Genomic DNA, 26,803 nt, shown 5'->3' with positions numbered 1-26,803 from the left:
CGGCATATAATTGGCTATTTGAAGACTACGTCCCGCCCATTCTTAAAGTGACAGTAGGAAAAGCGATTCCTCTGCAGGCTGTAGGTCTCGGCGCACGTCCTCTGGCGGGGGTTAGACGCACATTAGGGAGTGAATACAGCATTAATCTACGAATTCCATCATGGCAGCGACATTAATGCGTTCCATTGTAAAGAAGAGGGTAAGAAACACAAAAAGTGTTGCACTTTTACAGCCATGCACGTAGTATGAGTTTGACGTTACGTCATGTTGTCAAAGTATCAACTTCACGGTCAAACACCACGAGCAGAAACGGTGTAGCCACACTGAAAGCATCTCTAAATACACTATAAAAGTTCAATGAACGATGTCGTATGGATTGCAAGAAGTTTGTCGCCTAATCGCCACTAAGCTCTGACCTCTATTCTTATCATATTATATCATTTCGCAACAGTTAACTTGGTCAAGCTCATACGCGCTAAGTGCTACTCGTGTTAAATAACAGTCCGAGAAAGCATTTGACTTCATGCATTGACCCATGTTTAGGTTTAAACAACAGTGAGTCGAAACCAATCATATTCGTTGCAATCAGAAAAGTATATCATATCCATCTCGATTAAAAGCAAAACAACCCATTAGTTTCCTTTCTATGTTTATGAAACCGGTTACGTGTACGAGAGGTGCACAGCAGTTTCAGCATATATGAGCTTTAATATGCCAACTGGCATTATCAAATGAAATGATTTGCCCAGAGACAAAAGTGTAAATGAAATGCTGTTCCTTTGAACTGTTCTGCAGGTTCCTCTTCAGGTGGGACGCATGTGCTACTCCTCCTCCTCTGTGGTAAGTTCATTGGGTATGTGAGCACATATTTGTGCAAAGTGTGTTTGGGTTCAAAAGAAACAAGTGGATTAATAGAATGTTTGTCTAATATGTCAGAAAACTTTGAGCCAAGCAGGCCATTTGCATGTAGAAATATTGGTCTCTGTCTTCAACTCTTTATAGTAGTGTTCCATAAGCCTTTAACCTGTAGATAATGTAAATATCCAATGAAACTTTGCCTGGTGAAAGACCACCACACTTGTACTGAACCTTGTACTAACACACTGTATGAGTATAAAAATCACTCTTTCATTCTAGTCTTTAATTTCCCTCTGTTGAGAGGAATAACACTAAAGTAGTCTTAGTACATGTAAAGGCTTGAATACACTACAGTACGCACTTAAAAATAAAGTTTCCAAAGGGTTTTTTTTTTGGCGATGCAATAGGAGAAGCATTTTTTTTTGCGTCTGGAACATTTTTAAAATCTAAAGAAATGTTTTGCCACTATAAAGAACCTTTTGCACAATTATTCCATGGATGTTTATGTTTATAAAAGAGTAAATTCAATCTGATCTTTTTATAAAGTGATCGTGTCCTTTTCAAAAAAAAAATTGACTAAACTGCTCAGTTCATATGAATTAGTTTTATGGTCTCTTTATGAACTTTATGAAGCATCAAAGTGAGTAATTAAAGGGGTAGTTCACCCAAAAATGAAAATTAGCCCATGATTTACTCACCCTCAAGTCATCCTAGGTGTATATAACATTCTTCTTTCAGACAAATAAAATCGGAGTTATATTAAAAAAGTCCAGGCTAATCCAAGCTTTATTATAGCAGTAATAGTTGCTCTGTTTTTGAAGTCCATAAAAAAAGCATCTCCGGGGTGTTAATAAAGGCCTTCTGAAGCGAATCGATGCGTTTGTGTAAGAAAAATATCCATATTTAAAACTTTATCAAGTAAAGTTACAGCCAATCGCATTCCGTGGAAAAGTGTAGAAAGTGCCATCTCGCAATTCAAGATGCGTACATGGCGTCTGAGGAGCGTACCTGGTCGCGTTTGTCTTTCGATCGGCAGAGGCACTTTCAACACTTTTTCCATAAATTGAATATGGAAGGCAGTCAGCCGAAACTTTACTTTATAAAGTTTTTAATATGGATATTTTTCTTACACAAACGGATCGATTTGCTTCAGAAGGCCTTTATTAACACCCCAGAGCCGCGTGGAGCACATTATTCGACGGACAGATGCACTTTAAAAAAAAAAAAATGTTTGGTGATAAATTAATAAAATATTTTCTAACATCAGCTCATAATATCAAAATGTTTGTTATACTCCGACTGGATGGAGTCATTCATAGTCTGAAACTATAAAGTCAAAGTCTAAGCAATTTTCTATAAAATCTGCATATTGACTGACTTTCGCCAACTAGCATTAAGTCCTCCAGACTGTAAATAAAATAAGGGCATACATTGGTTACTCTTTATTTTGATGGTCCACTTTAGAGATTCTACTAACTATCAGTAACTTTGCAACTACACTGAAGTCATTAGAGTATTAGTAGACTGTCTGCTTAATATCTACTAGCACTTTATTTTGACGCTCTCCAACAGACTGTCTACTGACTATAAGTAACTTTGCAACTACATGTCAACTTATTCTACTAACCCGAACCCTTACAGTCTACTAATAATCTAATTAGAGTTAGTTGACATGAAGTTGCAAAGTTACTCCTAGTTAGTAGAATGTCTAAAGTGGACCGTCGGAATGAAGTATTCCAGCCTTAATCTCTCACACAAAAAAACAAGCAAAACACATTAGCGTTGCTGTGTCAAATCATTATTGTTATAACTATGTTTTTATGAGTTGTGCTTTATGTTTGCTTTTTACATTTAATTGTACACAATTTTCTCTGTTCTTCCTCAGCCCACCACCAAGTTGTTCATTGATGGAAAGTTTGTAGAATCCAAGAGTCCAGAATGGTTGGACATTCACAATCCTGTAAGTTCATACTGTGCTAACAGACATCTAATGCTTTTGCTGAATTTACACAAGAAGAGATAATGTACTACACCAGTTTAACGGATTACATTCTTTGACCACACTTCAGCCACTTAAAACCTATTAGATTAATGTGTTTTAATCACATGTGACTAAACGACACCGCACCTGCACTACTTAAGCCCTATTTAGATGGGATTAGTTTTACAAGGGTAGATGGAGTAATGTAATTTTGCCACAGGAAGTCTGTAATATTAATGGCGATTTCGCACCGGAGAAGACATTTCAGTAAAACTATCAGAAGTGGAAGGGGTAGTAACTCGATATGCGCACCACCGTCACCTTCCTGTCGTCATGTGCCTATTAGGTTTCTTCCTGATATCACGTGCGCAAACACACAAAGTGTTCTAGATATGTAATTTTTTTTTCTGAAGAAAATGAGTGGTGCTTGCATAGAACGCAACTGAGCGCTTCTTCAAGCCTCCTCCATACTGGAAAAACCACGGAAAACTACTTTTAAGCAGGAAATTACAGACTATTTAGGTATATACACTAAATTGCCAAAAGTATTGGGACACCCCTTCAAATCATCGAATTCAGGTGTTCAAATCACTTCCATGCCCACAGGTTTATAAAATCAAGCACATGGCATGCAGACGCTTCTACAAACATTTGAGAAAGAATGGGTCGCTCTCAGGAACTCAGTGAACTCAAGCGTGGTACCGTGATAGGTTGCCACCTGTGCAATAAGTCCTTTTGTGAAATTTCGTCACTACTAAATATTTCACGGTCAACTGTTAGTAGTATTATAGCAAAGTGGAAGCAATTGGGAACAACAGCAACTCAGCCACGAAGTGGTAGGCCATGTAATATCTCAGAGCGGGGTCAGCGCATGCTGAGGCACACAGTGTGCAGAACTCGGCAACTTTCTCGCCAACTTTCTGCTGTCAATACAATAGCTACAGACTCCTTGTTCTCTGGAGTGACGAATCACGCTTCTCTGTCTGGCAATCCGATGGACGAGTCTGGGTTTGGTGGTTGCCAGGAGAATGGGACTTGCCTGACTGCATTGTGCCAAGTGTAAAGTTTGTTTTTCAGGGGTTGGGCTTGGCCCCTTAGTTCCAGTGAAAGGAACTCTTCGCACGGGATTAGTATTACCTGAATTCATTTTTCTAGACCTTTTTCCAGAAGGTAAAAGTCGCCGTAATCTTTACTGACTTTGTCATGGGGTTAATTTGGATAGGGCTAAAATCACTGAGAAGCTCTTTACTTTACTTTACTTTACCAGTAAACCATTACTTTACCATACCCCATATCTCCATGTTAAAGTAATCCCGTCCGAATAGGGCTTTAGTTATACAGTATATACTACAAATTCAGTGATATTGTTAGTCCTTTTTATGCTCTTGAAAATGATTACTCACTGACTGTTACCAATGTTCAATAGGAGAACTATTAAGATTAACCAGATTCTTGAGCTTTTCTTGGTCTAATCTGCTTTACTCAGTAGAAAACAGATGCCATAACAATTGCTTATTTGTTTTGTTTCACTCTGCATTTGCACTCTATATTCCAGAAACTCTGGTTAATATCAAATTAGAGCAGTTTAAGCTTTCTAGGTTTTCAGGAAGGAAAGTTGCTTTGGCAAACAAAGCTTTATTCTTCAGATCTAGTTATATCTTTAGATATAATTCTGGTGTTTTTATCATGAATGACTGAATCTTGTGTTTGAAAATAATAGTAGTTTTTCGATGTTCTGTTAATGTTTGTTAACTGCAAGAAAGCACAACCATTGTCACCAAGCAGAATTTTTTACAAGTGACCTAGTGTATCAGCACTTTGCAGAAAAAAGGGCACAAATCGGATGCAATGTCTCTGTGATTGAATTATAATGCTTGTGATCTCCTCAGGCCACTAACGAGGTCATTGGTCGAGTGCCTAAGGCTACACAAGAGGAAATGTTGGCCGCCGTGGACTCGTGCTCACGGGCATATCATTCCTGGTCCGAAACTTCCATCCTGGCCCGCCAGCAGATCTTCCTTCGCTATCAGCAGCTCATTAAAGACAATATTGTAAGTTACTGCTGCCCATCCTTAACCCCTTTGTTTTGCATTTGAACTTTACGATTCATTTTACAATCTACACTGGTCTGAATATTTGAAATTTAGGTCCCATTTACTACAGTAGTTCTTGTTCTACACACCAGAGAAGTCTTAACCTTAACTATTGAGGACAATACATTTTTTTATCTGTATGCAGTGCTTAAAGTTGTCTTTTGCTCACCGATATGCAGTATCAGCAATTTGGCATTATGTGGCGCCCGTGAATTATTCTTGCTTACCGGCAGCTCTCATAAACAGCCATGCACTCTTTTCTGTCTTCTGCTCGGGAGAGATTGAAACTGAACTGAACACAGATTCACTCTCTCGTGCATGGACATCCATGCTGCGTTTCTCTCACATAGTCATGCAGACACACTTGCCCAGTTTCAAGAAGTTTCAGAGACGATCAATTATGATATAGTGGTGAATTGCGATTTATTGGCTCGTGATTTTTGTATTACGATGCGCATTTGCTTTAAATTCATAACATTTCATGACATGACAGGCGATAAAATAAAACTGTTGAGGAAAGCAACACCGCTGAGAAAGAATTAAGGTTACTATACAGACCATGTGTAAATATTTCTTGCAGATTCTAGCATTTACATATTTGTTTTCATTATTTCCAGGCCAAAAAAAAAGTGATATGAAAAGATTTTTGTCAGGACAAACTTTTTAATAAATTTGTAAAGTTATCACACATCTTTTTGCTTTTTTATTATAGGTTATGAAGTGCAGATTAATGTTGGAAATTGTAACATTTAAAACAATATTTAAAAAATAAATTTTTAACATAAGGCTGCAACATAACAAAATGTGAAAAATAAAGGGGGCTGAATACTTGAGTCCGCTGCATGTTATATGCAAAGACTTTATTCTGATGCTCCCTCAATGGACTTCCTACTCACTAGAAGTAACTTTGCATGAACTTGTCAACTTATTCTACTAACCCGAACCCTAACAGTCTACTAATACTCTGAGAGTTAGTTGACCTGTATTTGCAAAGTTACTTGTAGTATAAATCTAAATAAAGTGTTGCCGACTGCTAATATGCAAACAAGGGGAACACAAGCACCCTTTTTTCCCACTTCAAGCACTGGTTTTGGCTATAAATATAATTTTATTTAAGTAATAAGTACAGGATTTATAACGTTTAGTGATTTGAGACTCGACTCCGAATCCAGATGAAAGACTTGTGAACATTTCTACTACACACTTGTTGTGCTTGTTAAATATAGATACTAACAGTAAAACAGTGGTGAACCTTCAGTTGAACAGTGTTCAGTGGGTTCTCTTGACAATGGAACGCATAGAATTACCAGGGATTATGATTTCCAGTTGTGTTTTCAGTAACTGGATTATAGTTTAATAATTATGCAAACGGTTACAGATAGTGACTGATAATTAATAGTCCTTTATTGATTTGTAATGTGAATCATTTGAAATATAAAAAAAAACAGAAAGAAAAAAAAAAACTTCTGCCAAGGTTTGGGGGGGCGTGGGGGTAATATTGTGATTTATCATTTTGATGAATCGTTCTGCCATAATGCCTGCTAAATGTATATGTGATTTTGATTTGTGTTTCAGAAAGAGCTGTCCAAGTTGATCACCCTGGAGCAGGGTAAAACCCTGGCTGATGCTGAGGGCGACGTGTTCAGAGGACTGCGTGAGTCTCTTGGTTCTTGAATAAATCTGTAGTACTAGTAATACTGAGGCCTATCAATATTATTTCATTCCTGTCAGAATGTTTTAGTTAAGTCTGTAGAACATTAAAAGGAATATTTTGTTATTTTCAACATAATGACTTCAGTATGTACCAATTCATATCGCCGCTACTACAGAAAACGATTTTGACTCATCCTTTAGTATATGTTAGCAAACATGACGCGTTTACAGTAAACAGCAAAAAACTAAAGAAAAGTAAACCTGCTTAGTAATGCTTATTATCCTTGTGTGTCCTAAGTGTCAATAGCTGTTTCCATCCACCCATTTTTATGCACATTTTGGGATATTGCATAAATGTAATATTATTTTCAGCAAGGATGCTATACATTTATCAAAAGTGACAGTAAAGAAATGTATAATGTTAAAGATTTCTGTTCCTTTGAACTTTCTATTAATCAAAGAATAGAAATAGTATCTTTTATGTCTTTGTTTCCACAAAAATCTTAAGCAGCACAACTGATTTCAACTGTGATGATGATAAAATTCCTAATAAGAAGTCTAAAGCCTAGTTCACATTGCCTGATTTTGATTCGCCGACAGGTTTTGCGAAATCGCCGACAAATGCCCGAAATCATAGGCAAATCGGCGCTTGTGCACGCAAGCGACAATCACGCAGTGTGAATGATCAAAGACGCGATCAGGGAGAATCGCAGACGAGTCGCCAACGCCCGTGAGATATTTGTCATGCTAAATATCTGGACCTGTCGGCGATTCAAAATCCTGCTGTGTGAAATGTGTTCTGACTGAAAAATACATCGCAGATGACCGACAACCAATCAGAGAGCGAGATACAGGACAGCGGGAGACTCTGGGAGGAGTTGGAGACCAAAATATTTGTATTTTAATAGATATATGTACAGTTTTATCAAACAGAAACAAAGCACAAACGTTTGCTTGATCAGCCGCAACAGCAGCACATTGCAATATTATTCATTTACCTCAAACTCTCTTTGCAGAACACAATCCTTGCTCCCTGTGTCTCCCCAACCATTTCCTCCACCATAATCTTTTTTATTTTTCTCCCTTTTGCTGCAAATCAGCGCACAGACAATTTGGAGGTTTCTGCACTGCAGTCTATATTTTTAATAACAATTCCAGTCTAACGCACGTGTGATCTCGCGTTGTTTCCTTCTCACTACTCGCGAGTGCTTTGTTGCGAATCGTAATTTGCGGATGGGACAGAGCTGTCTGCGATTATTCCTCTTATAAAGTCATGCAGTGTGAAACCCACTGTCGCCGATCCATCGTGTGAACACAGCAGTGACTGAATGCTGGCCCAGATAGTCATGCAGTGTGAAAAGAGCAGTGATCCGACGAGTTTGAAAATCGTGCAGTCTGAACTCGGCATAAGAATAAGAAATGTTTCTTGAGCAGAAAATGACTTGATATGACGTGACACTGAAGACTGGAGTAGTGATGCTGAAAATTCAGCTTTGACATCACCGGAATAAATTAAATTTTAAAATATTGAATATGAATGGAGTTTTGTTGTAATATTTCACATAATTTACTTTATTTTTATGCAATCCATAAGATAATTCAGTAACACTTTAGTTTAGGTCTTTCTCACTATTAACTAGTTGCTTATTAGCATGCTAATTACTAGAATATTGACTGTTTATTAGGACTTATAAAGCACATAGTGCTTTATTCTGCATGACCATATTCTACATCCCTTAATCCTACCCAATATCTAAACTTAACAACTACCTTAATAACTATTAATAAGCAGCAAAAAGTGATAATATATATTTAGTTTTAGATTTGGACCCTATAGTGACTGATAATTCTTTCAAAAGCATAAAATCTTACCGAGCCCAAACCTTTTGAATGATAATGTAATGTAAGCTTCTCATTTCTGCTTCTAAACGTTTCTGCCGCTTGCCTGCTTAGCTTCTATCATAAGTACCTTTACTATAAAGATGTTTCCTTTTCCGTTATACACGCTGAGAAATATAATCGACACCATAGCACATAATCATTTTTAGTGCTATAGATGAGGCTTTTAGGACAATAGAAAGTCTTTAGCCCCATAACTGTTTGCACATTTTGTTTGTGCGCTTTTCTTTTACATGATTAACTCTAGTTGTTTGTTGATCTTGCAGAGGTGGTGGAGCACACCTGTAGTATCACATCCCTTATGCTGGGTGAGACCCTCCCCTCTATCACTAAAGACATGGACACGTACACATACCGCTTGCCCATTGGCGTGTGTGCCGGGATCGCCCCCTTCAATTTCCCTGCCATGATTCCTCTGTGGATGTTCCCAATGGGCATGGTGTGCGGGAACACCTATTTAATGAAGCCTTCAGAGAGAGTGCCTGGCTGCACCATGATGCTGGCCAAACTTCTGCAGGACGCCGGCGCTCCAGATGGAACATTAAACATAATCCATGGACAGCATGCCGGTACAGAAAATAGCACAGAAGGGTTATAAATAATTTGGCCGCATTATGATCTAGATTATATGTGCAGATAACGAATTGATTTTTTTCATGTGTTATTATAGCTGTGAACTTCATCTGTGAGCATCCCGCCATCAAAGCCATCAGTTTCGTTGGCTCCAACCAGGCTGGCGAGTACATCTATGAGCGAGGCTCCAAAAACGGCAAGAGAGTGCAGAGCAACATGGTTGGTTTTGATTTAATGCATTTCACAGAAAACCATATTGCACATGACAGTCTGTTCATTCACAAACAAAAAAAACATAGTCAAGCATCCTCTCCAAATGTAAAGTGTCATAACTTCGTTAAAGAGGCATTCAGTAGTTCTGTAGCTATAGCATTGGGTTCTTTAAAGGAACTGTATGTAAGAAATGTATTTCAATTAATCACAAAATGGCCCTGATATGTCACTAGACATTAAGAAATCATGTTCATTTCAAATATTTATATCACTGACAACGGTTGTCCGGCCAAGATATTGTCATTTTAAAAGTGAAGTTGCAGCCCTCAACTGATGTTGATGTTGACATGTTGTGTTTTGGCCTGAAGCGCCACCCTCCGCCTATCTACCAATCACGAAGTCAGTAGTGTTTCTGCATTCGGGTGGCCAGCTCTGCTCTAGTTACCACAGCTGCAGCTACAAACTTTTTGGATAAACAATGTCTAACTTTACGAAACCTAAACGACCTCGTTATGAATCAGAAAAACGTTGTGACAGTGTCTGAAATAAAACAAGGATTTGAGATGCCTTTGAAAGATAGAGACGGCTGAAAACGGAGAATAATTTGAAGACTGATGCCAACGTTGCTAATTTTCTCCTGGACAGGTAAGGTTCATCTATGTTTGGCTAACTTGTACTTAATGTAAATGGACATTTCAAATATTCATGACAGTCGAACAAAGATATGCATGTTCGTGCAAAGTAACGTTAGGTTAGCGCAGATGGAGGAGGTGGGTCATTGAATTGAAAAGGTAACGTTAAGGAATTGTTTGGTAAATAAAAACGGCGAGTCGTCATTGCTAACATTAGTAATGCATTATCAGAGCCCGTTTCTCTGTCATTATGCTGGGACGCTGAGGAAAACAACATTAGCACGCCTATTAGCACTGTGTAAACGTATTTGAGACAGTAGTCTAACGTTACCTCAGTAAAAATGATTCCTCATTCGTTCTTCGCATATATAGTGGACAAAACATGCTGCAAGTTGACCTGTATGACCATTGCTAATGTTATTTAGCTTTGCTGTAATTTTACTATAGTATTTTTTCATGTGGGAATGTACTGTCACATACGAGCGTTCATATTTACGATTATATTTGGCTAATCGCCATTAGTACATTTTTGCGATTCATAATTACTTCACAAAACATCGCTCTTGAAGCATAAACATAATTAGCAGAAAGAAAAAAAACTTACTGTGTACGACTCGTCACTTGCCATTGAAAGCTCCTTATAGCAGCCTACCTTCCTGCTGGATCCTGCAGCCTAGCTGGCAACCTCGAGTCAGGGGGAGGGGGAGAGGGGATACACCGCTCTACAGTCATTTGAAAGTGATTGCAGTACCAGTTTTGGCCACAGTCCTACATACAGCTCCTTTAAGTATACCACAAAGGTTTTAGATGTTGCACATCTATTTTTATGTAAAATTACACTAGCTTACACTTTTTGGAATTTTTTGGAAATGCCACTTTTTGGAATTTTTTGGAAATGCCACGATGCACATAAATTGTTAAAATGCGCATAAAAACCACTCACTTAAAGCAGATAAAAAAAATTTAACCAATAAGAAGACATGCATGTAAAATATAATGGAAACGCATTTACCAAATAAATACCTCAGTGCTTTGCAAAAAGCGAGACTTTGCCTTAACAGTGGATGTGATTGGATGACTGGACTAACCAGCGGATCAGTCTCATTGCACAGCATCTCAAATGTTGGTTTGGTCATTCTGAAATGCCTGAGCCAAATTCTGTCATCAGAATGATTGGGTTTATTTCCCTCTCAGAAGCGTCTCACACAATTGCATTCCCCAAAACCAGCTTTTGAACGCAAGATAACATGACAGCGTTTATTGTTTCATCTGCACGCCCATTTATGATGATGAAGGAAAATAGAGCCAGTATCTTCCCCGCTTGCAGCAACTTTCATTTTTATTACAGATATTTTGCGCCGATTTCCCAGAAACTGATGATTTTGTTCTCATGAATGCATGGGATTCAAATGCTTTATTCTCAAATGTTTTATGCAGTATTCTGTTGGGGTAACAGCTTAGGACCCAGGACCAGTAGTGAAAAATGAAGACCAGGAGTCAGGAGTCAGATTAATTAAAGAAAATTTTACTGAAGAATAGTTTGCAGTTTCATCAGCAGAAGCCAGCTCAAGAGGAGTTCGTAGGCCGCGCTCCCTCTAACAGTCTCCCCGCCTCCGTCTAACGTACATACAATTTTCTGAACAGTTATACGGTTTTCAAGGTCTAGACACGTCATTACTGCCATGTGGAATGATTCTGATTGGTTCTAACAACATGCAACGTAAGCAACTTTCCACACGTAGACAGATAGGAGCATATATCTCTAAAAATGCGTAGACTTGATGTCGCCCAGGCCCAGATTAATCTCCAGTGACCTCGGAGGTCACAGAAAAGCGTCTAAAGGTCTGGCATCGCCTGCAGGAAGGCCCATATCCAATACTGAATCTGCACAAATCATACAACGCACACACACAATACTCCAGAGAATACCAGTTTTCATCAAGGTCGGGACATCTTAACTAACTATCAACAAAGTCCTTCTTCAAAACATGCTGATACTAACTCTACTTCAGAAGTGACTTTATTCTATTCTATAAAGAAAGAAGATCTATCAAAGAGGTACATTTTTCCCTGAGTCCCCAAAGAATCCCACAGATGTTACAGGGATGACCCCGGGGGGGGTCACCTCAGGAAGACATATAGTTAACACATGCTGATCTCGTTTGACTCCCTGGAGTGTTATTACTACACCAAGGGCATCTGCCTGCCAGCACGTCTTGACACAGACATCAGAGCAGCACCTCAACAATAGGAATTCAAAAGCACAGCAAAAACACTTGAATCATCAAAATCACTCATTGAATACAGAGAGGATTAAATATAAATAGGTTATATGTGAATTGATTTAGTAAATGTAGGAAATGGTTATAAATTGATTATCATTAATTCTTATTTTGATATTAGATCATAAAATCATTCTTGAAGGATATGTGTCTGATGAAGAGACAAGTGATGTTTGGCTTGACCCTTGACCCTTCAATTCCAAGTTTGCAACTTGAATTTGCAACTTTGGATGGAAACATTGCTACTGATACTAGTGAGTTTAAGAGCCGTCTACACAAAAATAAATACCCTTACCTGTCCAACTTGTGCATCACTGCTCAGGATTTACACCGTCGTCAAATCTTTCTACCCTGTGTATGCCATAGCGATGTTTATGCACTTTTTTTTGCTTTTGTCAGTCTTTCTGCTATCTGGCGTCAGACCTTTTCTGCTTTTTCAGCCGTACAGGTACTGATTCTCCCATTGTCTCGGCTGGTTAAACCCTGAAAATAAGTGTTTCATTGTCTAATTTTCCTTTTTTGCATCAACAAAAAACGTTATATCTACTACAGAGGCAGCAGCCAATGAGCATTCGGATTGTCTTGGACGATTAGTGTATGTTGGTCACGTTATTTCAACATAGCAAAGTAAGGTTTCGCACCATATGTTATTTACTACTTATTGTGAACTTGAATTGGCACCGGATGCATCTTTAAAAGGAATAAATAATGAATGAAGTAATTAATTAATTTAACTTCTATTCAATTCTATGTTGTTTCAAATGCATATTACTTGGTTACTTCCAGGTAATATGAATGGTGTGTTTTTGAAGGTTATCCTGGTCGCACTTTCCAATTTGATGAAAGTGAATGATAAATATTTTTGACCAAGTTGATCATTAAATGATTCATTCATGAATCCATCCTATTGGTTCTGTCTTTATCGGTCTAAATCAGGGATGGCAACTTCGGTCCTGAAGGGCATCTGTCCTGCGGAGTTTAGCTAAATCAAACATGAACAAGCTAATCAAGGGCTGTGTTCGAAATCGATCCCTATACCCTCACTATTCCTTACATTTCTCCTCTAATATAGTCCACTTGAAGGAGTGAATGAAAACGAGTGAGTGAATTCAGACACTGAGTGCGCCGGTAGGTCTGCTGCTTTTGTATAGTTTGTACTGTGTAACAATCATTTTAAACATAGCAAATTGGCAGCTCCAGTAGAAATGAAAACCTGTGTCATGGAAACTAGCATGTATAAACTCAAATTAAATTTAATAATCAATTAAGGAATTTATACCAGTATGATATTACGCTGTAGCCACAAATAGACCAGCGGTTTGGAAAATGGACAGATGAAAGATTCCGCTTCGGGCGCCATCTTCTAGCAAGATCTCTTCAATGCGCGACTCTCACAGTGCATTATGGGTATTCTCTAGCCGTTTAGAGTACATCGGTACTGAACTTCTTATTGCGGTGCCTTATTGGATTGAATGAGTGCACTCAATCGTCCATTTCCAGTTTTGTACACAACCACAAATGGCTGTTCTCTCAAATAGTGCTTAATTTAAGGGTATAGTGGGTGATTTCAGACACAGCCGAAAGCTATAGGCAGGTGAGAGTGTTTCAGGGTTGGAGCTAAACTCTGCAGGACCGTGGCCTGCCAGGACTGACATTGTTTTCCTGGTCTAAAGAATCGGTTGCAGTGGTTCCACTGGAGAAGAATTTGTCAGTCAATAACAATTTGGTCCATATGGATCATGCACTGCCATTTTGTATCATTATGGTGTCTTTGCACCCTTTTTGAAGCTTGATAGCTTTCATATTATGTAGAATAGAGTGGCCAGGATTTTCTTTCAAAATTTACAGAAGAGGACGGAAGTAATTAACTAAAAGCTGTGCTCCTAATAAACTAATATTTAGTACTGTGACAATAGTGTAACTTTCAGTAACAAGCTCATTTTTCCATGGGATTTTGTTCCCCAGCTTTGCTCTGTAGGTCAGTAGCTGTATCTCAACACAACTGTAATGGCCAGATGGGGGCAGCATTTGGCTACAAATGAATCTGCACCATTCTGGTTCATTCCTAACCTCCATAATGAGGCTGCGATTTTAGTCTGACTCCAAATTTGGGAAGGGAATATTAATGACCCCTTTCAAACTTTTTTTGCTTTGACAGTTAGCATGACTGACATACACACACACACACACACCTATATATATATATATATATATATATATATATAAAGCAATTTACAGATGACTTGGATTTCTGATTTAATACAGCATATCCCACCTCCTTTGCTCTCACTGCAGATAAACTTCCTATTTGTGTAACCCAATAAGAATCCCCTCACTACCACAATCCTTTTAATTTCTTTGCAGTTGTGCAAATTAACTTGAAATTTTCATTTGTTTCTTATGGCAATATAATATCTATTCAAGATGTAAACAGTGTTTTTTTGGCATTTTTCCCTCACTTGTACTTTGCCCATTTCCAATTGTGTTAGTGCTAGAATTTGTATTTTGGTGAAGATGTGGAGCTGCTTCCTTAATCTCATCTTCTGTCCACCAGGGGGCAAAGAATCACGGTGTGGTGATGCCTGATGCCAACAAAGAGAACACACTGAACCAGTTGGTAGGTGCTGCTTTTGGAGCAGCAGGTCAGAGATGTATGGCACTTTCCACGGCTATCCTCATAGGAGAAGCCCGAAACTGGTTGCCTGAACTGGTTGAACGTGCGAAGAGTCTCCGTGTCAATGCAGGTACTTGAGCTTTATTATATTCATCAAATCATCACTTTTTATGTCTCACAAATCTGACACCCAATTTAGGCATGGAGCACACACACCCAATTTAGGCATAATCAGGCACAACATTATAAAGGCCAAAATGTACTCATCTAGCAGCGAGTACATTTTGTACTCTACTTAAAGCTTAGTCTGCTGATGTTTGTGCACACTTTACGCAAAGGGTTTGCATGTTCGACTGTGTGAGATGGATACCTAGATTGACAATCCTTGTGACTTTTACAGTCCACTTATAGTAAAGTCACCATTTTGCGCTGCCATGTTTCTACAGTAGCCCTAAACGGACAAACTGCTCTACAGAGCGCTAGTCACTCTCTGTTCGCTCCGGCGACGACATCTTTGTCCTGTGTCAGCCACCGTAGCTTCGAAAGTGTGCAATTCGCCACCTCACTGCTAGATGCCACTAAAATGTACACCGTGCACCTTTAAACTATGTTGGCTGAAGACCATAATTTTTGAAGACATGCGTACAAAACACAATTCTCTCACCATTCCACAGTGTTTGGCACGGTCTTGTGGCTGTCAGAGCGGAAACGAAAGCTGATGCGCTGTGTTTTTTCCGTCGTCTCCGGGCACGTCCATGTGTAAATTGTGTGAGCTTATTTCATCCATTAGATCGAACGATCTGAAAAAGCCCATACACCATAGACCCTCCCTTCAAAGAAATCAGGACAGAAGTGGTTGAAAGTGGACAAAAGATTAAACTGATTAAAACACCAGGTGTAAACTGGAATGTGTCTCCCTTAGGTGTAAACAGGGCCTATGATATACCACAAATGTTTTTTTTAATTGAATAAGGTCTCTTCCAAAGTTTCACTCAGTTTTTTTCTCTGAATTCATGCAGTTTGCTTTATCCCTCTTTTTTTGGCCTTTTTGTAGACCACCCATGACTTCATGACCACACCTCTCCCTGAGCAACTTAAAACATGTTCAGCTCACCCAGAGGAGAGACGCACTATTTGTCTTGGTCATGCCACAAAGCTGAAGCACATTTTGTGGTATAAAGGGGACCAGAAATTAGTATGGGCCGATCAAATGTTTGAAAAAAAAAAGTCTGCCGTTGAAAATTGTAATTGTAATCAGAGGAACTAAACCACAGCAGCTATTCTGAAACCTTAAAGCAGCCCTCAAAGACAAATTGCCTCAGGGTATCTAAAATTGTGTGTGTGGCTGTGTTTATTCATGTGTGTGCAAGTGCATATGGATATGTCAGTGTTTGCCAGTCCCCTTTGGTTATGACCCAGTAAAAGGGGGTAAATTAAAGGAAAGTCATCCTCTTCATCCATCTATTCAGCGAAAATCAACAACACGATACAGAAACCCTTTCTCCAGCATTTAGGATGTCTAAACTTCTGGTTAACCAAGTAAACTGTTGTTTGGAAGGGAAACCGCTACATTTTCTGCCAACTATCCACCTAAATCATCTGTTCTACAGTAATGATTCAGCAAATGAGGGCATCTTGGTTGAGCTCTGAATTGCTAACATATGAATTCACACGTTTATGTGGTCGTCAGATTTCTGCTCATTCATTATGTAATGAATATAGTGTGTTCATTCAGCTTTCGTTACATAGTGCCACATGTGATGACAGGTCAGACTAAAAACTTAACAAGAATCTAATTCTAATCAGAAATGGCTGTGGTTTGGGTATGTTTTGTTAACTCCTTGGCTTCTTAATCATGTTTTTCTCTTATTTTCCATTTTCTCTTCTGTAAGGTGACCAGCCCGGAGCTGATGTGGGACCTCTCATCTCACCTCAGGCCAAAGAGCGAGTGAACAGCCTTATTCAGAGTGGTGTGGATGAGGGCGCCAAGTTGCTGCTTGATGGCAGGAATGTGAAGGTCAAGGGTTACGAAAATGGGAACTTCGTAGGACCAACCATCATTAGCAATGTTACGGTAAGAACCACAATATCCTTACTTAATAACTTAATAATGTCATTCCAAACATGCACATCTTTCTTTCTTCTGTGAAACATAAAAGATCATTCGAAGAATGTCTGTGTTTTTTTTGTTGGTCTTTTTATTTTATACAATGAAAGCCAATGGGGTTTAGAGTCATTTTGGACTCTATAAGCCGCTTTTCCACTATCAGGCCAGTGCAAGCCAGGGCAAACAACATTTCCGGGTGCAGCCAATAGCCTCTGACCTTGAGCCGCAAGACCAAAATCGTGCTGCGATTCCACTATCGGGCCAGTTGCCCCGCAGCGCTACCCTAAAACCCGCCCGTAACGCCTCTGTAGAACAACATCTCACAACCTCACCAATTCACCAGCATGGGGAAGCCAGCTGACTGAAAACTAGCTAGATTGTTAAACATGACCGACTGCAGCATCGATGTTTGACCAATAGGGGTGTGACAAGACACTTGGCTCACGAGACGAGACACGAGATTGGGTTCACGAGATGAGATTTTTGCACAGCATTTTTAAGAAGTAGTCTGGAAAAATAGTCTGAAGGTGCATTTTGAAATGTTTTACCTAATCTTAATGAATGTCATTTAAATTCTACTTTCTGAGTATGAATTATTATATGCATTGGAAGATAAGATACAACTCTGCAGCTTGTGCTGGATAAGCAAAGCAGACGTTTACAATAGACCGTTATCCAACTGAATTAAATGGTTTTTATCTCTTTAATATAAATGTAGCGATGGCATATTCTGTGGTAATTTCACCCTCACGTTCCATCATTGCGATATCTCATCACATTTTAATAACGTGAGACCAATGATTTACGATAAAATGTTACAGTGACAGTAATGTATTAATCATGCTGAATTATACCATATTTATCGTTATTGCAAGTTGCGCCTGCTTCCGTTTATTTGTGATCTAAGTAATGTGCACAAAACAACTCAGTTAAGGCTTTTTACTCCAAAGGCATGATTATAATCATATATGCTTTGTCTAAGTTCTTCAAGCGGTCTCTGTATTTTCCATGATCATATGTGTATTTAATGACAATGGTTAGCATAAGCAGCCTTTCACATCATGTATAAATATATTTCTACCTCATATGGTGACCGGAATCCCCATCGGATTGCAATCAGAAGTTTTTTTCACCCAGTCGCTGGTGTCTGAAAGTGAGTTTTGAGCTGAAAATTGTTTTAAATGTTGAGTTTAGCGGATATCCTGATATATGAAAACATGGGAAATTAGCAGCAGTGCTGCCCATCTCCTGACTCCATGACCTTTGTTCATGATCACTCTTCAAGTCCAAGTTGAACCAAGGTATTCGGTGGCCCAAAAAACCCTGGCCATTGGCCCAGAGGAGGCCCTGATAAGGGCCAATCAAGCCCTAGAAGTGACATTGGAAATGTGACTGGCCCTGGCATGCACTAGCACGCTCTCAATAGAAGTGTTTCCACTGGCCAAAAGACTTTCATTATATGGAGTAAAATATAATTTTTTGCATGTAGGTGGTTAAATCCCAACTAAGTCAGAACAAGTCAAAAGGATGTAAAGGATATGTAATGTTATACATTTGCTGTTTGTGCTACCACAATTTCAGCCTGACATGAAGTGCTATGAGGAGGAGATCTTTGGACCTGTATTGGTGGTTCTGGAGGCTGACAGCTTGGATGAAGCCATCAAAATAGTCAATAAGAACCAATACGGCAACGGAACAGCTATCTTCACCACCAATGGTGCCGCAGCACGTAAATACACCCATGAAGTTGATGTTGGTCAGGTGAGATTTCTTTTCCTTTTGGCTTGCTTTTACGATACACATTGTGATGCATCAAACTGTCACAACTGGATTGCAGCCTAAACACAAAAGAGATCCCATTGACAGTTTATGCTTATTTGGTTTGTGCTTATTTTGCTTTTTTCGACTGCAGGAAATGGGAACGCTTGTATTAATGCAATTGTGAGAGAAAAATGTGTGGTATATCAGTATCTGATTATATATACACACATCCCTGCTAGTTATTCCACCATGATAGTGCGGTGTAACACTGTAGAAACCGTATATGTGTGACCTGAGATGGGTGCATGCAAGAGTCAGAAGTTGGAGACCTCGGTCAGTCTACGTCTGGAAAACTCCCTCCTTATAGACGGTGTAGACATGTTGATGTTCAGTTATGTCGTATTAGGCACCTCTACATGTCATGTAGGCTCTTGACAAGACCATTGTAGGTGAAGAGTTCCAGGCACACCTCTAGAGTAAACATTAGAATGTGAAGTAAATGAAATGTGTAAAATCCCCTTGGCGCCACTCCTCGACTGAAAGCCGAGAAGCACGTTTCAGATGCAAGTGTCATCTCTTTAGCTGCCATTAGTAACACAAGCCCTCCTTTAAAAATGTATATATAAAAAAACTTCCATTCGAACTTACCTTGTTTGCCACATATTTTAAAATGTACAAAATACAGCTGCGACCACAAAACATGCACACTACAAATAGTTCACAGCAAATATGTGCTTTTTAATCAAACCAGCACTATGCCAAAATATTTTGCTGGTAAAGCCCGGAGTCTTAAATTAAACTCAAAAGGGATCCCTTGCAACCTGTTGATCTGGTGGTTATGCAAAAACTGCCCCCTTTTACCCCGTTTGTTTGCCAGTGGCGAGCCGTGTGTTTGCGATTCACATGCTGAAGTACACGGCACGGGCCATGTGCTGAGCTGGCCTCTCAAACCTCCGCACACAAGAACCTCCTTTTGCTTTTTTTTTTTTTTTTTTGGTCCGTCCACTCCCTCACGAGTCACCTTTGGCCAGAAGGCACAAATTGTGTAACCGCATTTAAAAAAAAAAAACACACATTTCAAGAAGCTCTGGCAGTTTCCAGCCTCACCCCACCCCAAAAACAAAATGTTTTGTTTAGTTATTCTCTGCATGCATTACTTTTCTCAGCTGGTACACAAACAAATGATTGTGGCTTTCAGTTGTGTGTCGACTGCCTCGTCAACATATTCAATAGAATGAGCTTATTGTTCCACACTTTCCATACACAGTTGTTGAAGCCCAACAGAAACTTGTTCCCAAAGCAAAGATATACATGGGTGTTTCTTCTTCTTCAGGCACTTTAATGTCAATAACAAGTTCATCAATTTTGAAACAAGTTCAATTCACCTATAAGCATTTATACAAGAAGACAATCGTGTCACTTTCAGTCCATTCAGTGTTGATTCAGTTCAGTTTAATAAGTGTCGATTTTACAAAATGCATCAATTCTGAAACAATCGAATCGGCTATAATGCAGCATGGTTTCATTGTCCAGCTCAAGTTTTGTTCTCGTCAAGTATTGTCAGTGCAGTGAAATTGATAAAGCAGTATGACGGAATATTAAGGGTGTGTTCACATTTGGCATCTTTAGTTTGATTAAAATAAACACTGGTGCAATTGCTCTGTTAGTGCGGTTCATTTGAACAAGTGTGAACGCTGCCATCTGAACCCTGGTGCGCACTTCCAAACCAATTTTGGTGCGGTTTGACTGAAATATGAATGCAACATGGACCAAAGACATGTAAACAAACTAGGGATGAAACGGTATGGAAATTTCACATCACGATTATAGTGACCCAAATTATCACGGTTTTGTTCAAATGAGATGAGTGTTCAAAAAGAACAGATGCACACTTAAAACATTTAAACAAGTTTTATATTTGAAAATCAACAAACAACAAATAAAGCAGCTCTATGCACTTTTTTTAAGCTAGATTCTATTCTGTGGGATTTCCTTTCTTATAATGGCTGTCGTCAATAGCAACGCATAAATAATAATAGCAACGTGTAAATATATTCTCAAATATTATCTCTGTAAATATATTCTCAAGCAATATTCTCAGTGTTCTATCAGCTATGACGCATTTAAATCTAGCATATTTTGTGTAAAAGCCCAAACAGTATCCTAGTGAAATCAACTCAAATCATATGAAAATATGGATATGCATTATTTTATTAAATATCAAAAATCCAAACGGTGTGCATCATACCAGACACCTAGATGAACACTTTACAGTCAGTTTTCTAACTTCAATAGCATTTGAAGAGAATGACTTAAAGTTAGAAACGTGTATACCAATGTTGTATGTAACTTTCGAGGCGGTCCCTAAATTCACGAATCTCGAACGTCAAGCTAACTTTATGCCAGTCATATCGGATTTACTGTGGTTCTGATGTGTTTGCAACTATTTTCGCTGCTGAAATGGAACAAAAACAGTCAACCACTGTATGATGAATGAATCTCCTGCGCACATCGCACATTCATCTCTGCTTTGAGTGCAGATTTCAGTGAGAGCGTGCTCTGAACAAAAATCCGGCTAATCTGAATGCCTCTGATTATTAGACATTGCATTCATAAACTCAATAGAGACACGTGTGATTGGTTATAATGCGCAACGCGATTATAACAGATAGCTTTTGAGAAGACTATAATAAGTTCAACCGCCAAAGTGGCTAGTGTGAGTGACATGCCAGTGTTACACGCCACAGCCAAAATACACCCGCAAATGGCGGTTAATGTCAAGCCCTGATTATTATCCCTTAAATGTCACCCTAGTCTTGTCTGAACTTGTTTGTTCGTCTTTGACCTCAATACCAAAACTACATCTGGGAAATAATAACGTGAAGCTTGAGCCAAAGTCCACTTGCCTTGTGTTCGCAGATTTGAAGTGTTTCCCCCTATTAGGCATCAGAACCGCCTCTCCTTGCCGCAGATCTTTGTTTCTGTGTGTGAAGAAGGGATTCCTGTCACTGTATGGGCTCTTCACAAGTTCTCAGCTGGTCAAGATACCATCATATGTAGGCTACGCACATGCAACGAGCGCATTTAGCCTTGCACACAGCGTTGTTTTAGATGTTCCATCACAAAATATATGTAATAAAAGCCAACTAATTGTGAACATATCCCTATGCCTTAGGTTTGGTATATTTAGGTTTGGTGTTAAAATGCCAATGTGAACGTCAAGCAGGCCAGGACTACTACTTTTTTTTTTTTTTTGGTCCGGACCAAACAAACCAAGCGAACCGAACTACAAGTGTGAACACACCCTTCATTTGGTGAGAGGGGAGGAGAGCTGCAGTTTAGCCTGTAGTGCACGAATAGCATATCAATGATCGTACACTCTAAAAAATGCTGGGTTGAAAATGAACTAACCCAGCAATTGGGTTGTTTTAAGCAAACATTTAACCCAACCGCTGGGTTGGGTTAATTCTTTGAAACAAGCATGTTAAACGTTAGCGGGTTTAAGAAAGTTTAGGCTTTTTTTTTTATATAATCCACAAGGCAAAAGTGCTCCTAGTGGAAGAAACCCATGTACGAAGAAAGAAACGAAATCCACTGGCATGATTGTCCTGTTTTTGCTCGCTATCTAGTAAAGGTTAACACTAAATTTAAACTATAGTTTTGTTAAACTCCTATTTCTGGACCTTAATTACTACATTGACATTGAAGCGCAGTAGGCAAGCTCTTCAGTACACACTGGAAAGGTTGAAGCTACACTTGTATGGCGAGATTTCTAAGTTTACATTGAGCAGGGAGACGAACTTGAAGTGGTAATGTATAGAATTTACCAACCGTCTCTCCCACATGGTGTCTAGCGACGTGAGGAAAGCATACAGCTTTCTGCGGCAGACAAAAATGCATTTGCGTCTGACGGGTACGCTGTTGTCTTAACTGTCATCAGGGTGCGAGTGTGTCAGATATGTGAGATGCAGTGAACATGACTGCTCAAGAGGGCAAACTCAAGAGCTGACCTCTGAGACATCTGTTAATGTGCTGCTCCTTTTACAGATTGGAGTTAATGTACCAATCCCCGTCCCACTGCCCATGTTTTCATTCACCGGTTCCAGAGGCTCCTTCAGGGGTGACACAAATTTCTATGGAAAACAAGTAAGTATTCATTACTGGATATAATGTATACACATGCAACCCTCTAAGGACACACTGAAGCTGGAGTCGCCATTGGCTAGTAAATGTTGTTTATTTTAGACTTTTTACATGGAATGCAAGAAAAACGCAAATGAAAAAGTTCTACATACAAATATTATAAATAAAGAGTAAACAGTCTGTAATGTATAATAAGAACAAATAATCAAACTACAAGCAATAGCACAAATAAACACAATAGAACGATGATGCAAATTAAATGAACTATGCTTTTCATGTTTCTCAGTTAAATCTAACAGTATTCAATTTCTGTATCTAAACAAAAAGTTATCAAATGTAAAATAATACATTAAATATACAGTGGCAAGAAAATGTGAATAATTGTAACAAAATAAGAGAGATCATATAAAATGCATGTTATTTTTTTTATTTAGTACGGTCCTGAATAAGATATTTTACATATAGGATGTTTACATATAGTCCACAAGACTAAAAATAGCTGAATTTATTCAAATGACCCCGTTCAAAAGTTTACATACCATTGATTCTCAATACTGTGTGTCGTTCTCTGGATGATTCACTGCCTTTTTTTTTGGTTTGTTCTTGAGTCTCTTGTTTGTCCTGAGCAGTTAAAGGTGCACTATGTAAAATTTTTGCTGTAAAATATTCAAAAATCACTAGGCCAGTTATATATTTTGTTCTATTGAGTACTTACAATATCCCAAATGTTTCCAACTATTTGTAAATCGTGGGCAAATTGCTATTTTACCCAAGGAACCGGGACGTGTGAGGGTGTCGCCCTTCAATGACAACATATCTGCGTTCCCCTCGGTTTCCGGTTTTATTTTGCAGAAACGCTTTACTCAGTGTGAACGAGTATCAAAGCAGCCGCCTTAAGGAACATCTTAACATCATCAACACACTCAGATGTGTCTAATATGATAAACAGAGCTGCGTTACCTCATACTCATGGTCGGAAAAGCAGAAATGGCGCCGGCGGCATAATAAAAGTCCCGCCGGTTTGCGCTTGTTGCGCTCTTCTTATAAACAGCAACGTTAATAATCACATCCATCAACATGATTTCTGCCCGAGTCCTATCCGATTCTTTCCCACCGGCTGTGAGGTGAAGACCACATGTCCCAAGATTCTGCGCTCAAACTTGGCATCATCAAACTACGCCTTTGTTTTGAATAGGCGACCTCTAGTGGACAGAAAAGTTACATAGTGCACCTTTAAACTGCCCAACGTTCTTCAGAAAAATCCTCCAGGTCCCAAAAATTCATTTTTTCAGCATTGAACCCTCTCCAACAGTGACTGTATGATTTTGAGGTCCATCTTTTCACACTGAGGACAATTGAGGGACTCAAACAAAACTATTAAAAAAGGTTGAAACATTCACTGATGCTCCAGAAGGAAGCATGATACATTAAAGGGTTAGTTCACCCAAAAATGAAAATTCTGTCATTAATTACTTACCCTCATGTCGTTCGACACCCGTAAGACCTCCGTTCATCTTCAGAACACAAATGAAGATATTTTAGCTGAAATCCGATGGCTCGGAAAGGCCTCCATTGGCACAATGTACTGTACACTCTCAAGACCCATAAAAGGTACTTAAGACGTCATTACAATCCATCTCACTACAGTGCAGGTTCTACAATAACTTTATGAACATTTACATTTAGTCATTTAGCAGACGCTTTTATCCAAAGCGACTTACAAATGAGGGAAATAGAAGCAGCTAGAGCAGTCTAAGGGCAACAATATCAACAATATGCAAGTGCTGTAACAATTCTCAGTTAATCTAGCACAGAACAGATGTTTTTTTATTTATTTTATTTTTTATTTATTTAATAAATAAATTAGACCGACAGACAATGAATAGAATGATAAGTGCTATTCTCGATCGGTCAGGTGTTGCTGAAGCGGCGAGAATAGTTTTTGTGCGCAAAAAAAACCTAAATAACGACTTGTATAGTGATGACCGATTTCAAAATAATGCATCATGAAGCTTCAAAGCATTATGAATCAGTGAGTCGATTCAGCGGTTTGGATCGCCAAAGTCACGTATTTCAGCAGTTTGACACGCGATCCGAATCATGATTCGACTCGCTGATTCATAACGCTTCGAAGCTTCATGATGCCTTGTTTTGAAATCGGTCATCACTATATAAGTCGTTATTAAGGTTTTTTTTTGTGCACAAACTTTTCTCGCCGCTTCATAAAGTTATTGTAGAACCTGCACTGTAGTGAGATGGATTGTAATGACGTCTTTAGTACCTTTTAAGGGTCTTGAGAGTGTACAGTACATTGTGCCAATGGAGGCCTTTCCGAGCCATCGGATTTCAGCTAAAATATCTTCATCTTACGGGTGTCGAACGACATGAGGGTAAGTAATTAATGACAGAATTTTCATTTTTGGGTGAACTAACCCTTTAAGAGCCGGGGGTGAAAACTTAACGTGGGGGTTTGAATTTAAAGATCGTTAAATTGTGCTTCCTTTGTCTTCCGGGAAACATGTAAGTATCTTCTGTTGCTTCCGAAGGGCAGTACTAAAGGAAAAAAAATGTAGTAGTAATTTTTACTACATTAAAAAAAATTGGCGAATTTATAAAACATTTTGTCTTGTGGACTATATGTAAACATCTTCTATGTGAAATGTCTTGTTCAGGACAGTACTAAATAAAAAATATATTTTTAAGACCTAATACACTGATACTCTTACACATGCATTGTCTTTCTCAACTGTTTGTTCGCTAAAGACATAACCAACTATGTTTATTAGGATACTCGCTAAGACGGGCATTTTATAGCACAGTTTTGTGTGGAATTGTTCGTTCAAGAGCAAGAAGACATGAAAGAGAGCTCAATTCAGTATTCACATACTTTCAGACGTAGCTTTCTGGACGCGTGCTTCAGATGTACAGTTTGAGCACAGCGCACAAGTTATCTTCCGCATCTTCTTGCGCTTGACCCCTTTAAATGAATCAGATGGTAGAAAAGTAGAACATTTGGCAGGAATACAGTTCTTTCAATAAATATATAATAATATATATAATATAATATAATTTAAAATCAGGTCACATGTTGACAAGGTCCATTTGGTTTACCATGTTTTGTCTCCAGAGTTTGGCTGTAAAATTTGTTTTGGTATAAAATTTCATCCGCTGTAGTTTGTCATAAAACTATGACTGACATGTTTTGACACAAGTGGTTTATTGCTCTCGCCAGCATACGTTTGCCAGCCACCTGCCATTTCTCATGTGATGTCATTGTCATTTTGAGAGGGTATTAAAAAGATGACTAATCTTGAGTCATTGTTTAGTCTTAAGTATTTTGGTATTCTTTCCATCACAGGGCATTCAGTTCTACACACAGATCAAAACTATTACCTCACAGTGGAAGGCAGAAGATGCTACACTGAAGTCCCCTGCCGTTACAATGCCAACAATGGGACGTTAAGTGTCGATCGCCTGTATGAATTCCACCCGTCCTCCCAAAATCTTTAAAACTACACGTTTTAACTACTGAACATGGATATTTTCAAAAGAAACTGGCCTTTTCACAGCTAAACTGACGTATGTAGTTAAATAATTCCTAAAAATGTGATTTTTCTTTGATAAGTGAAAAAAAAAATCTAACAAATGTAGCACACAATTCTTTCATTGTATAAAGCATCTGATCTGTCAAATGATTGTCAGTTTCTTACCCTGATATAGCCCAAGTTTCTCTGTTTCGTAAGATAATGACTCCGCATTCAACACAATTTTACTTTGAGTGTTGACAAGCTGTATTAAGTCTACAAAAAGATTTCTACAAAATCGAATAACTGCAGTATAACTGGCTTTTCTGAACTGCCCGACTAGTATAATCTCTTGTTAAATTTGAATGTCTGTATACATATGCAACATTTGTGAACTGTTGTTGAACAGAAGACTGTTTTGGGTTGTTTGTCTCAATAAACAAGACAATGAATTTGTTCTTGTTGAAGTT

General features: G+C 38.7%; 1 protein-coding gene across 1 annotated transcript; it reads left to right on the top strand.

Moving 5' to 3' along the window:
- The first annotated feature begins 31 nt into the window (after positions 1-31).
- aldh6a1 (aldehyde dehydrogenase 6 family, member A1) lies at positions 32-26,803 on the top strand. The gene is made up of 12 exons (XM_079833431.1): positions 32-199; positions 796-840; positions 2,744-2,818; positions 4,729-4,890; positions 6,508-6,586; positions 8,751-9,053; positions 9,155-9,276; positions 14,739-14,928; positions 16,691-16,872; positions 18,487-18,666; positions 22,714-22,812; positions 26,168-26,803. Exons 1-12 carry the CDS (start codon positions 161-163, stop codon positions 26,270-26,272), a joined length of 1,581 nt encoding a protein of 526 aa, XP_079689557.1. The 5' UTR covers positions 32-160; the 3' UTR covers positions 26,273-26,803.

The sequence above is a fragment of the Gobio gobio genome, assembly GCF_949357685.1.
Source record: "Gobio gobio genome assembly, chromosome: 13".
In the NCBI taxonomy this organism is placed as follows: Eukaryota; Metazoa; Chordata; class Actinopteri; order Cypriniformes; family Gobionidae; genus Gobio; species Gobio gobio.
Note: the sequence above shows the minus strand (reverse complement) of the source record. Positions and strands in the feature narration are given on the sequence as shown.